The following is a 13,561-nucleotide window of genomic DNA, read 5'->3' as shown; positions in this document are numbered from 1 at the left end:
CATTGTTCAGAAATGGTTTGAGGATTATTCAAGGTGTTGCTCTGGCATCCAAATTCCCCACATCTCAATCCAATTGAGCATCTGTGGGATGTGCTGGACCAACAAGTACGTTCCAACCTTGTCGGTCTGCCTTGCAACCTACAGGACTTGAAGGATCTGCTGCTAATGTCTTGAAGCCAGATACCAGAGGACACCTTCAGAGGTCTTGTTGAGTGAGTCCATGTCTCGGTACTGTTTTGTCAGCACGTGGAGGACCAACAGCATATCATTTTTAGGCAGATGGTCATAATGTTTTGGCTCATTATTTTCTGTCTTACTTTTTATATTGCATGAAATGATCATACACTTCTTTTTTCAGTTTTATTTAGATGTGATGTAAATATCTTTAATGCCTTTTGAACAATTCTATGCATTACATCTGTAGTTTTTTTTTAAAGATAAATCTCTAAAAAAAAAAAAAAAAAAAATGTACACACAAAAACATGTAACAGCCACACAAAATAAATGGATATGGGGTTAAAAGTAGACTGCATTAAGTGACCATTACTGCTCCATGTTCCTGTTACTGACCAACTTTAAAATCTAAAAACAGATGAATAGCTAATTCATGATAAATACATAATTAAAATAAGATTGTTATATTATAAATTAATATAACAAGACATTAGTTAATATATTAGTGACACCATAGAGGCATTCCTCTAAATAAAATTCAACAACACAACTGAAAGAGCAGCAGAAATAGACTCACTCCTAATACTGTATTGTGAGCGGAGAATATGAACTGTGAATTTGCATATTAAAAAGTTCTGATCCAAACATGACAGTCATTTTCAAAATGAATTGTGTTTTACATTGGTATACATTTCAACCTCAACACAGTGGGAATGTTACGAACTTAAGAAATGACAAGTGATATATTTAAAGGGCTAGTTCACCCCAAAATGAAAATAATGTCATTTATTACTCACCCTCAAGTCGTTCTACACCCGTAAGATCTTCATTCATCTTCGGAACACAAATTAAGATATTTTTGATGATTTGTTTTTTGCCGCACAAAAAATATTCTCGTCGCTTTATAATATTAATATTGAACCACTGTACTCACATGAACTGATTTAAATATGTTTTTAGTACCTTTATGGATCTTGAGAGAGGAAGTACCATTGAAGGCGATGAAGGCCTCGCTGAGCCATCGGATTTCATCAAAAATATCTTAATTTGTGTTCGGAAGATGAACGAACGTCTTATGGGTGTAGAATGCCATGATGGTGAGTAATAAATGCCATTATTTTAATTTTTGGCTGAACTAACCCCTAAACACTTTGTCTTCCAATAACAGAAAACAAAATGGACTCAGACTTGAGCCTTGGGGGACACCCAAATTTAACAGTTAACAAATCTTTAAACAAATGTCCTATTTTGTAGGACAAAAATAGCACATTATTGCTATTACAGTACACTGATATTATTCCTATATCAAGGCCAGCTTCTGACTATATCAAAAGCCTTGATTGTTGCATATGAAACTGTGAAAAATCTAAATTCAGCTATACAGAGAAGTGAGTTTAAAACAAAGTTGTGTTTTGGAAAAAGTACTGTATATATGATATTTGAAATATTCACCTGGCCAACCGGCCCAAGGTATGTGTTTTTATAGTTACATTAGGGGTAGTCTTAGCTATACATTTATTAATGACAGTGCAAGATTCCTGTGGATCAGTATATGTCCGGTACTTGGGAATAATCACGGTCCCAGTAACCACTGGAGAACAGCCAGTCCTGAGAGCCATTGTGTGGATTTGGACCTTGATGAAACCACCTGTTTTGGGGAACGAGAAAAGGTTCAGGTCAGCAAACACGTAAAACCACACATAGTTGATTATAGCAAGACAGTTTTGCCACATTGAGTCTCCTAGGGTCAGTCAACTCAACAGCCAAACATGCATAAGAAAATGTTTCTTTGACCCCATTACAATAATCTCTTTCTTCGTTTAATAGATTCGGTGGAGCATTTGGCTGTAACACTTAAACCAGGTGTAAAGTTTCACCCTGCTCTCGCAGTAGAAGGCCAGAGAGCTCTGTTTACATTGTCTTATTCCACATTAAAAATAGATTGTCTAAGGGGGACATAAAAACAACACTCATTCCTTTGGCGTGAAGCCATTTACATATGATAATCTAAAAAAGACTGTAGAAGAGACTTACTATATGTATAAATTTGGTGTAATACTAGTATTATTTTTTGCATCATAAATGGTCAATATTAATAACTATTTGAGATTTAAATTGTTTTTTAAAAGATCATATTGGCGAACCCCACACACAAAACAAATGTTTTACTACTATTGTGTTTGTTGCAAAAGTTATTCTACCACAAAAATCAAATTATGCAATAATTACACACTGTGATTGTTACAAAGATCCTAGTTGCTCAAAGCAACAACGATTCAGGAGTGAAACTGCAGAGCAGTTGAATGCAAAGGACAGATCAACAAAGCAAGCATCAAACCTGGGGCCCGAGACGACGTTTCTGCTCATCGCAGTCACACGACAGATGATAACGCCAAAAGAAAAGAAAGGGAAAATGGGGTTAAATGCAAAGGACAGTGTCCAGTGAACCAGGACTAAGAGTGCCGTTAAACATCAATGAGTTACTTGTAAGCTATGGATAAAAAAAATGGTGTAACAAATAAATAAAGTAAAATAAATTACTAAATTTAGTGTGCATAATAGAATTTGTTATGCAGTAAGTCACAAGCAAACCCTAAAATTACACACACAAAAAAAAAAAAATTCACTGTTTCCCGTTTACATGTGCATCTTTCATAGCATAGTTACTACAGTTATTTTGACTACATTTTACATGGTATTTGCCAACACATTCATCAAAAAATTTGACTCTGAAAAACACTGTTTGAAGGAGATCCCATTTTTTGAGAATGATTTTTAAGTATTAACAATAACTGTAGTAACTTTTGGAAAAAGCGAACACCAAAATGATTGGAAATAAAAAACAATAATAAACAGTAATTGTTTTGTTAAAAAAAGAGAAAACAATACAAAACAAAACCGTAATAGAATATTTTCTGCACCTCGTCTTCCAATCTTCATCCGACTTAGAGCGGTTCTTACGTGCCGCCCTCTGTTTCTCCTCCAATCGCTTCTTCTCCTCACTGGCCAGGTCTGGGATGATCAAAAAAGAAGTTGAATATTTCAATGTTGCTGGTCTGTGAGAAGTTCTACAGATATACAATATGACATTATAAACCCATCATTTGCAATGGAACAAAAATGTACAAAGAAACACACATACCGATGTCGCCATTCTCCATGGCTCGTATATCCGGCCTCAGTCGGCTGTCTGTTTTTGGGATGACCGTTTCGATCTCTTTGTCCAGCTCATTGAGTTGCATTGCGAATGTAGTGAAGTTGTACATCTTTTATATGCAAATAAAACCAAAATAAATATAGGGGGAAAAATGAGAAAATAAAAAAAACAAAAAAAGCTCAATTGACAGCATTTGTAGCATAATTTTGGTTAGAACAAAAAATAATTCCTACTCGTCCCTTAAAGGTTAAATCAAGGTTACATTGAGCCTCTTAGAATGGAAGTGAATTTTTGGAGAATTTAAAAGCAAAAATGACAAGCTTGTAATTTTATGAAAGCACTTACATTAAAGGATTAGTTCACTTTCAAAAAAACATTTTCCTGATAATTTACTCACCCCCATGTCATCCAAGATGTTCATGTCTTTCTTTCTTCAGTTGAAAAGAAATTAAGGTTTTTGATGAAAACATTCCAGGATTATTCTCCTTATAGTGGACTTCAATGGCCTCCAAATGGTTGAAGGTCAAATTTACAGTTTTAGTGCAGCTTCAAAGGGCTTTAAACGATACCAGACGAGGAATAAGGCTCTTATCTAGAGAAACGATCGGTCACCGGTAGTGTTGTCAAAAGTACCGACTTCGGTACCTCTCGGTACTGAAATTTTAAAAACGTGACGCGTTGAGCGCTGTTGAGTGGATTCATAAATATCTCTGATTGGCCATTGTGTTGACGCGCTCATCGGATATGCCTGTGAGTGGCTACAATGATCAACGCGTGGGAGCATTTGAAAGCACATGGAAGTGTTTGAATTTGAAAGCGTTTTGAAAGTGGGAGCGCGAGCGATTGAAAGCAGGCGTCTAACAGTGGACCGATCCGGGATAGACGCCAGCTTTCAAACGCTCCCATGTGTATCTGTGTAAGCGCTTAGTGAAGAGAATAATTGATGACTATTTACAACGTTTTTACAGCGTTGATCATTGAAGCCTATCACAGACATATCCGATGAGCCGTGAAAACAACAGTCAATCAGAGATGTTTACGAATCCACTCAACAGCGCTCAAAGCGTCACGTTTTTAAAATTTCAGTACCAACTAGGTACCGAAGTCGGTACTTTTGACAACACTAGTCACCGGTCAAGTCCACTATATGGAGAATAATCCTGGAATGTTTTCATCAAAAACCTTAATTTCTTTTCGAATGAAGAGAGAAAGAAATTAACATCTTGGATGACATGGGGGTGAGTAAATTATCAGGAAAATTTTTATTTGAAAGTGAACTAATCCTTTAAAGGGTTAGTTCACCAAAACAAAAGGACCCATAATTTACTCACCCGCAAGACATCTTAGGTGTATATGACTTTCTTCTTCCAGCCAAACACAATCAGGAGTTATATTAAAAAACATCCTGGCTCTTCCAAGCTTTATAATGGGATTTAATGGTGCCATATTTTTTCGAAGCACAAAAAAGCACATCCATCCATCATAAAAGTAATCCTTATGGCTCCAGGGGGTTAATAAAGGCCTTCTGAAGCAAAGTGATAGGTTTTTGCAAGAAAAATTCTGCGCATTCACAACAGAGTCGAGTTCCGGCATATGACGCAGACATAGCGTAATCTTAAGATTTTATGTATTCCGAAGCATCCTGGATAGACGTGTGAATGCAGCATTTTAAGGCTAATACAAATCTACAGTATTGCTTAAACAGCTCACTTCTTTTCACCATTTTCTTTGCTGTAAACAACGCACTCTTCCACGTTCGTCACTTCTCAACAGAGCTTACGCTATGCTTACGTCATACGCTTGAACTCGACTCTCTAGTGAAAGTGCGGAAGGCAGTTGCCAGAAGCCAGTTATTATAGTTTATAAAGTTATGGATATTTTTCTAACAAAAACGCATCACTTTGCTTCAGAAGTCATTTATTAACCCCCTGGAGCCATATGGATTACTTTTATGATGGATGGGTGTGCTTTTCTGGGCTTCAAAAAAAGAAAAGAAAAAAAAGGCACCATTCACTCCCATTATAAAGCTTGGAACAGCCAGGATATTTTTAATAAAACTCTGATTGTTTTTCGCTGAAAGAAGATATACAGCTAGGATGGCTTGAGGGTGAGTAGATTATGGGATAATTCTCATTTTTGTGTATACTAACCCTTTAATGCATCTTGCGGCTATGCTATTGAAACCATGATTATTTTAACATTTAGAAATTGGCCCCATTCCCTTCCATCGTTTTTTTTTTTTTTTAAAGAAAAGGAGGGACAAAGTTTCTCAGAGCGACAACTATTTTGGAACAGACCTGGACAGAGTTTGCTGGTCTAGGTGGTATTCTCCAGAGCAACTGACTTCCTGGGATCACATCCAGTGAATCTCCACCTGGTTGAGGTGTTTCTTCTGAGTCTGATGTCTGAGATAGCTGAGAAACACCAAGAAAACAGTTGAAAAAACATGTAGTGTATCTCTGACATTTAGCCTTATTAGTCTGGCACCATTACAATAGATAGGAATCTTGACAAATGTTGTGTGAAATCATTCAGAAACACCTGTTTACTGCTCTTCTTGTCTTCCGACATTTTCTTATCATTCTTCTTTTGAGTTTCGAACAGAACCGGATCGACTATGTACATGCACTCCGTCCATTTCCCGTAAAGGATAAAAACCTTCTTTTTGCTATGTGGAATAAACAAATAATCAATGTAAAATGATGTGACGGTGGTGTGAAAATGTATCATGTAAATTATACTCTCAAACCACTGACCTCTTGTCCAAGATATAGCCTTCAACCTTATGTAATTCTTTCCCAAAAAGGCCACACGGTTTAAAACTCAGGCAGCATTTTTCACCGGTTCTATTGGGAAATATCAGTCAAAATGATCCATCAAGGGGCAACATTAGTCAAGTTTATAAAGTGAAACCAGAACTAGATAAGAGTCTGGTTGATACCTGTGGTTGATAACCTCCATACTGCCATATTGTTCGATCCACAGCTGTCCCACGATGATGTTGTGGACACAACACGTGGGATTTGTCCATGTGTACGCCTCATTATACCTGTAATGAGTTTTATATATGACATTTACTAAAACAATGGGTGTGGAAGTGGGTGTACACATGAATTTGTTTTCACAAACAAATCATGGTTCAACAAAAATGTTCGTGCTAGATGTTATTCTAAATTTTTTCCTTAAAAATGTAGGAAAAATAAAACCACACATGTGCAAAATCTGTGTACTCTGGGAGGCATAATAAATGTATTAAAGTTGCAATATGTAAGATTTTCTGTCCGCTAGAGGTCGCTAGAGGCCTATTCAAAACGAAGGCGTAGCTTGATGATGCCAAGTTTAAGCGCGGAATCAAGGGACATGTGGTCTTCACCTCACAGCCGGTGGAAAACAATCGGGATAGGACTCGGGAAGAAATCATGTTCATGGATGTGATTATTAACGTTACTGTAATATAAAGCAGAGCAGGAACTTTTATTATGCCACAGTCGCCGGCGCCGCTTCTGCTTTTCCGGTCATGAGTATGAGGTAACACAGCTCTGTTTATCATATTAGATACATTTGAGTGTGTTGAAAATGTTACTCTGTGCGTTCGCTCGGCGGCTGCTGTGAGACACTTGTTGCACACTGCAGTAAGATAGATCGATTTAAGAATATCATATTAAATGCTGGATGGCTTGTGTTGATAGATGGCATGCAATTCATTCATTTTCAGTGTTTTTCTCTGAGGCATGGTAAAACATGGTACTCGCAAAAAATCAAGAAAATTAGATTCAAACAATAAGACTAAACGTGTTGCGCTATATAACAACAATTCGTTTTCTGTCTATAAACATATAAAAACAGTTGTTCCTTTGTCTATTAAAACGTAAATATTAAAGCATCTTTGGTGTTTCCATGGTTTCTACAAAATAAAACCGGAAACCGAGGATAACGCAGGTATGACGCAATTGACAGGCGACTCCTCACACGTCCCGGAGCCTTGCTTAAAATTGCAATTTTCTCATGATTTACAAATAGTTGCAAACATTTGGGATATTGTAAGCACTTAAGTGAACAAAATATATAACATTGGTCTAGTGGTTTTTGGATATTTTACTGCAAAATTCTTACATATTGCACCTTTAAGATGAAGTTTCATACATAGATATTTCATCTTAAATATATTATATCATATACAATAAAAAGGGTAAGAAAAGCTGCATAATAGATCTAGCTGTGAGGTGTCTCTCTATAGAAACACAGATATGTTTGTATAGCTGGCTAATTAGAAATTGTTTTGAGTTTGAGCAGAAAGCCCTTATATGGAGGTGGTTTGGACGTGTTTTTGCAAATGACTAACCTTAGGCAAGTGGTCGCTCATTTAAAATACTCCAGATTTATTAACATTATGCTGCATTCAGGCCATGTTGTAATTAATGTAATTATGAGATGACAACCCGTGACTTTCTACTCAGAGCTGTTCACATCCTTGGACTTGGATAGTAGTGAACACTATCAATGCCAAAATGAATCTGCAGTGGTCAGGTGGTATAGCAGTCACATGGTACAAGCCGGAGCTCTCCGAAAATTCTGAGTTTACAATTTGTAATTACAAGTTCTACAAGGATGTGAACGCATAATTACAATATTTCCACCATGGTGTGAACTCATTAAACTTATTAAAACGAGCTTAAAGGGATAGTTCACCCAAAAATTAAAATTTGATGTTTATCTGCTTACCCCCAGGGCATCCAAGATGTAGATGACTTTTTTTCTTCAGTCGAACGCAAATTATGATTTTGAACTGCAACCGCTGCCGTCTGTCAGTCAAATAATAGCAGTGATTGGGAACTTGAACAATAAGAGTCGAAAAAACTTCCATAGACAAATCCAAATTAAACCCTGTGGCTCGTGACGGCACATTGATGTCCTAAGACACAAAACGATCGGTTTGTGAGAGAAACCAAACAGTATTTATATAATTTTTACCTCTAATACACCACTATGTCCAACTTCATTCAGCTTCCTGTTAGTGAGGTCTGATCGCGCTCTGACAACCGAACATTATTTATATAATTTTTACCTCTAATACACCACTATGTCCAACTTCGTTCAGCTTCCTGTTAGTGAGGTAAAAAACGCGTTCTGAAGACGGAAGTGATGTCTCGCCCATATACTTCAATGAGCGCGAGACATCACTTCTGTCTTCAGAACGCGTTTTTTACCTCACTAACAGGAAGCTGAACGAAGTTGGACATAGTGGTGAATTAGAGGTAAAAATTATATAAATAATGTTCGGTTTCTCGCACAAACGTGTCTTAGGACATTAATGTGTCGTCACGAGCCGCAGTTTTTAATTTTGATTTGTCTAAGCAAGTTTTATTTACTGTTATAGTTGAAGTTCCCATCTACTGCTATTATTTGACTGACAGACGGCAGCGGTTGCAGTTAAAAATCATAATTTGCGTTCGACTGAAGAAAAAAAGTCACCTACATGCACTGGGGGTAAGCAGATAAACATCAAATTTTCATTTTTGGGTGAACTATCCCTTTAAGAACAAATTCATGTACGCATGCATGTGTTGTGAATTCTCTTGTGCATATAAATACATAATAGTCCATACATTTATTAACAAATGAGAACCAATGTGAGGATATTAGTAAAGCTCCATCACATGCTTACTTAGGAAGTTCTAGAGTGATGATGCCTTTAGGTTCGGCCTCCACGCTTTTGCCCCAGAACTTCAGTTTGGGGTAGATTGAGCCATGAAACACAAAGTCCTTCTGCAGTCCCTCGGCGTGGAAGGCGCTGACGGGAGGATGGTGGCTCACTTGTTCCGATATCAGCCGGAAACCAAGATCATCCCTGAAGGTTTGAGGAAAAAACATGGTAACCGTCCCCAAGAGCACAACACACTGATATACTGATATTCACACACTAAGAGGAAAAAAGTTACATTAGCATTCAAAAAAAGCAAAAGTTACATTTGCAATGCTAACAATTTAACATACAAAAAAGGCACATTTGAAATGCTTGCGCTAAAAGTGCAGTCACATTAGCAACTTTTCAGTGAAATTTCATGGGCAAAACAATGTCCATTGCCTATTGTCAATAATGTATGTATGAAGCACAGCTCACACACAGGTCACTTTGAAACCAATCGGCTTTCTGTTGGTCACACGACAAATTTACATGATTGACTTGAATCTGTTGTGTGAAATTCCAGATCGCGTGGATTCACATTGAAATGGTGGTTTGGCCTGAGAAAATTCGCCAAACAATGGTAAATGTAATGCTAATGTTAATGCTAACAAATTAACATTCAATCTCTCACCTGACTAGCTCGTATGTTTCTCCTAGCAAGGGGTTGAAAGGTTTACCCGTCCTTTCCCACTGAGATGCCACCGCTGATACCGCAAACGCTGCCACACACTGGATAGAAAACACATGGATTCATTTACTTAGACGACATTAGAAATCTATAGGTTAGACTAGATTTCATCCAGGTGTCTATTAAAGATTTTTTAGGACTTTGAAAACCTTTAATCCAAGAAATATCTGTTTAAGATGCATTAAACAGGCCAATAGAAAGGTAAAGTAGTTCATTAGTTATAATTATTGCTCTGTCTATGTGGGTTTTTATCAATTTTGAGAGCATTGTAGGTGATCAGCAGTATATATACTGTTATAATACAATAAAACATTTTATGATAGCATATGAAAATATAGCTGCAAGCAGCAATTACGGGGCCAAGCACAAAAATGGCACAAGAAGCAAGCCAACATGGCTGGGAGCATCAGACCAGCAGTAGTGAGCAATTAGAAAAAAAGTTATTAGCATTTTTGTCAATTTTGTTATATCTTTTGACCACAAGGTGGCGCTGGTCCGAAACTTCTCAGGCTCCTTCAGTGCATTGTCCTGATGACCCATACCAAATTTATGAATTTTGGTCAAACCCATCAGAAGTTATAAGCAAAAATGGCATTTTTAATATCTCCACTCCAGTAGGTGGCGCTGCGCCGAAACAGAGTATGCTGCCTCAGGTCATGCTTGTGAAGACACATACCAAGTTTGGTCTGAATATGTCAAAGCACTGAAGAGATACAGCTTCAAGAGTCGTTTTTGCATCATGCCTCAAATTCTTTGCTCTGGTATACGAAAACGGTTTGACATATCGACTTGAAATCCATAACTTTTTGTCGGCATGGTCTGACGATGACACGGTTCAATTTTGGTGAAAATCGGAGCAACGGTCTAGGAGGAATTCGAAAAAGTAGGTTTTTAAAGAAAAACAATATGGCGGACAGGAAGTTTAGCTGACTATGGCAAATTTGATATCTTTGTTCTCAGCATGACCCAAGGAATCTACTGAGACCAGTTTCATTACAATTGGTGAATACAGTCAAAAGTTATTAGCATTTTTGTAAATTTTGTTATAACTTTTGACCACAAGGCGGCGCTGTGCCGAAACTTCTCAGGCTCCTTCAGGGCATTGTGCTGATGACCCATACCAAGTTTTGTAAAGATACGTTAATACGTTCGTAAAATACAGCATTTTAGCACAAAATGCAAAATGGCCGACGGCCAAAATGGCCGAATTGGGAAAATTGGATATAATTCGACTCGGCATGATTCCCCGAATCCAACGAGACCAAATTTATGATTTTTGGACAAACCCATCAGAAGTTATAAGCAAAAATACCCATTTTTCATATCTCCGCACCAGTAGGTGGCGCTGCGCCGAAACACTGCATGGTACCTCAGGTCATGCTTGTGATGACATGTACCAAGTTTGGTCTGAATACAATAAAGCGTTGCGGAGATACAGCCTTACTTCTGTTTTCGCAAGCACTACGTACAATTCGTTCGTTAGTTTTTCGAAAACGGTTTGAGGAATCAACTTGAATTCCATAACTTTTTGTCAGCATGGTCTGAAGATGATCTGATTCAATTTTCATGAAAATCGGAGTAACGGCCTAGGAGGAGTTCGAAAAAGTAAGTTTTTCAGAAAATTCAAAATGGCGGAAAAATTTTCATGACGGAAAATGACGTCATATGGTGCGTTCGATTCGTCTTGAGGCAAGGAATAAGAGGAAAAAAGAATTGTGTTTCTAGCCCTTATGGTTCAAAAGTTATTAACATAAATATAAGTGCAAATTTGGACAGCTGGTGGCGCTAGAGGGATTGAGTTAGAGACTCCAAATTTGCTATGGACAAAGGTCAGACTGTCCTCTGACTGTGTGCCAAATTTCACAACTTTCCCGCAAGCGGTTCTATGGGCTGCCATAGACTTCAAGAGCGGAAGAAGAAGAAGAAGAATAATAAATATAGCTGCAAGCAGCAATTACGGGGCCAAGCACAAAAACGGCACAAGAAGCCAGCCAACATGGCCGTGAGCATCAGACCAACAGCAGCAGTGAGCAATTAGAAAAAAAAGTTATTAGCATTTTTGTCAAGTTTGTTATAACTTTTGAGCACGAGGTGGCGCTGGTCCGAAACTTCTCAGGCTGCTTCAGGGCATTGTCCTGATGACCCATACCAAATTAATGAATTTTGGTCAAACCCATCAGAAGTTATAAGCAAAAATAGCCATTTTTCATATCTCCACTCCAGTAGGTGGCGCTGCGCCGAAACACTGTATGATGCCTCAGGTCATGCTTGTGATGACACGTACCAAGTTTGGTCTGAATATGTCAAAGCATTGTAGAGATACAGCTTCAAGAGTAATTTTTGCATCATCTCTCAAATTCTTTGCTCCGGTATACGAAAACGGTTTGACTTATCAACTTGAAATCCATAACTTTTTGTCGGCATGGTCTGAAGATGATACGGTTCAATTTTGGTGAAAATCGGAGCAAAGGTCTAGGAGGAGTTCGAAAAAGTAGGTTTTTAAAGAAAAACAATATGGCGGACAGGAAGTTCAGCTGACTATGGAAAGTTTGATATCTATGTTCTCAGCATGACCCAAGGAATCTACTGAAAACAGTTTCATTACAATCGGTTAATACAGTCAAAAGTTATTAGCATTTTTGTAAATTTTGTTATAACTTTTGACCACAAGGTGGCGCTGGTCCTAAACTTGGTATGCTCCTTCAGGGCATTGTGCTGATGACCCATACCGAGTTTCATAACGATACGCTAATGCGTTCGTAAAATACAGCATTTTAGCACCAAATTTAAAATGGCCGACGGCCAAAATGTCCAATATGGGAAAATTGGATATGCGCCGAAACAGAGTATGCTGCCTCAGGTCATGCTTGTGAAGACACATACCAAGTTTGGTCTGAATATGTCAAAGCACTGAAGAGATACAGCTTCAAGAGTCGTTTTTGCATCATGCCTCAAATTCTTTGCTCTGGTATACGAAAACGGTTTGACATATCGACTTGAAATCCATAACTTTTTGTCGGCATGGTCTGACGATGACACGGTTCAATTTTGGTGAAAATCGGAGCAACGGTCTAGGAGGAGTTAGAAAAAGTAGGTTTTTAAAGAAAAACAATATGGCGGACAGGAAGTTTAGCTGACTATGGCAAATTTGATATCTTTGTTCTCAGCATGACCCAAGGAATCTACTGAGACCAGTTTCATTACAATCGGTTAATACAGTCAAAAGTTATTAGCATTTTTGTAAATTTTGTTATAACTTTTGACCACAAGGCGGCGCTGTGCCGAAACTTCTCAGGCTCCTTCAGGGCATTGTGCTGATGACCCATACCAAGTTTTGTAAAGATACGTTAATGCGTTCGTAAAATACAGCATTTTAGCACAAAATTCAAAATGGCCGACGGCCAAAATGGCCGAATTGGGAAAATTGGATATCATTCGACTCGGCATGATTCCCCGAATCCAACGAGACCAAATTTATGATTTTTGGACAAACCCATCAGAAGTTATAAGCAAAAATACCCATTTTTCATATCTCCGCACCAGTAGGTGGCACTGCGCCGAAACACTGCATGGTACCTCAGGTCATGCTTGTGATGACATGTACCAAGTTTGGTCTGAATACGATAAAGCGTTGCGGAGATACAGCCTTACTTCTGTTTTCGCAAGCACTACGTACAATTCGTTCGTTAGTTTTCCGAAAACGGTTTGAGGAATCAACTTGAATTCCATAAATTTTTGTCAGCATGGTCTGAAGATGATCTGATTCAATTTTCATGAAAATCGGAGTAACGGCCTAGGAGGAATTCGAAAAAGTAAGTTTTTCAGAAAATTCAAAATGGCGGAAAAATTTTCATGA

The 13,561-nt window shown here is 37.9% G+C and overlaps 1 protein-coding gene across 2 annotated transcripts in view; it reads right to left on the bottom strand.

Moving 5' to 3' along the window:
- Positions 1–204: 204 nt before the first annotated feature.
- Positions 205–13,561, bottom strand: part of osbpl1a (oxysterol binding protein-like 1A) — a 27,637-nt gene continuing 14,280 nt past the window's right edge. The window contains exons 14-23 of one of the 2 annotated variants that reach the window (XM_067396049.1): positions 9,649–9,746; positions 8,997–9,179; positions 6,273–6,380; positions 6,088–6,177; positions 5,873–5,999; positions 5,629–5,745; positions 3,317–3,440; positions 3,096–3,186; positions 2,513–2,533; positions 205–1,822 (exon numbers count right to left, since the gene is read on the bottom strand). In XM_067396049.1, the coding sequence (XP_067252150.1) occupies positions 1,720–1,822; positions 2,513–2,533; positions 3,096–3,186; positions 3,317–3,440; positions 5,629–5,745; positions 5,873–5,999; positions 6,088–6,177; positions 6,273–6,380; positions 8,997–9,179; positions 9,649–9,746 (1,062 nt within the window). In that variant the 3' untranslated portion in view covers positions 205–1,719. The remainder of the gene's footprint in view (positions 1,823–2,512; positions 2,534–3,095; positions 3,187–3,316; positions 3,441–5,628; positions 5,746–5,872; positions 6,000–6,087; positions 6,178–6,272; positions 6,381–8,996; positions 9,180–9,648; positions 9,747–13,561) is intronic. The other variant, XM_067396048.1, reaches the window with a different exon arrangement.

The sequence above is a fragment of the Chanodichthys erythropterus genome, chromosome 10, assembly GCF_024489055.1.
Source record: "Chanodichthys erythropterus isolate Z2021 chromosome 10, ASM2448905v1, whole genome shotgun sequence".
NCBI classification, from domain to species: domain Eukaryota; kingdom Metazoa; phylum Chordata; class Actinopteri; order Cypriniformes; family Xenocyprididae; genus Chanodichthys; species Chanodichthys erythropterus.
The sequence above is the reverse complement of the archived record's forward strand: the minus strand, read 5'-3'. Positions and strand labels throughout refer to the sequence as shown.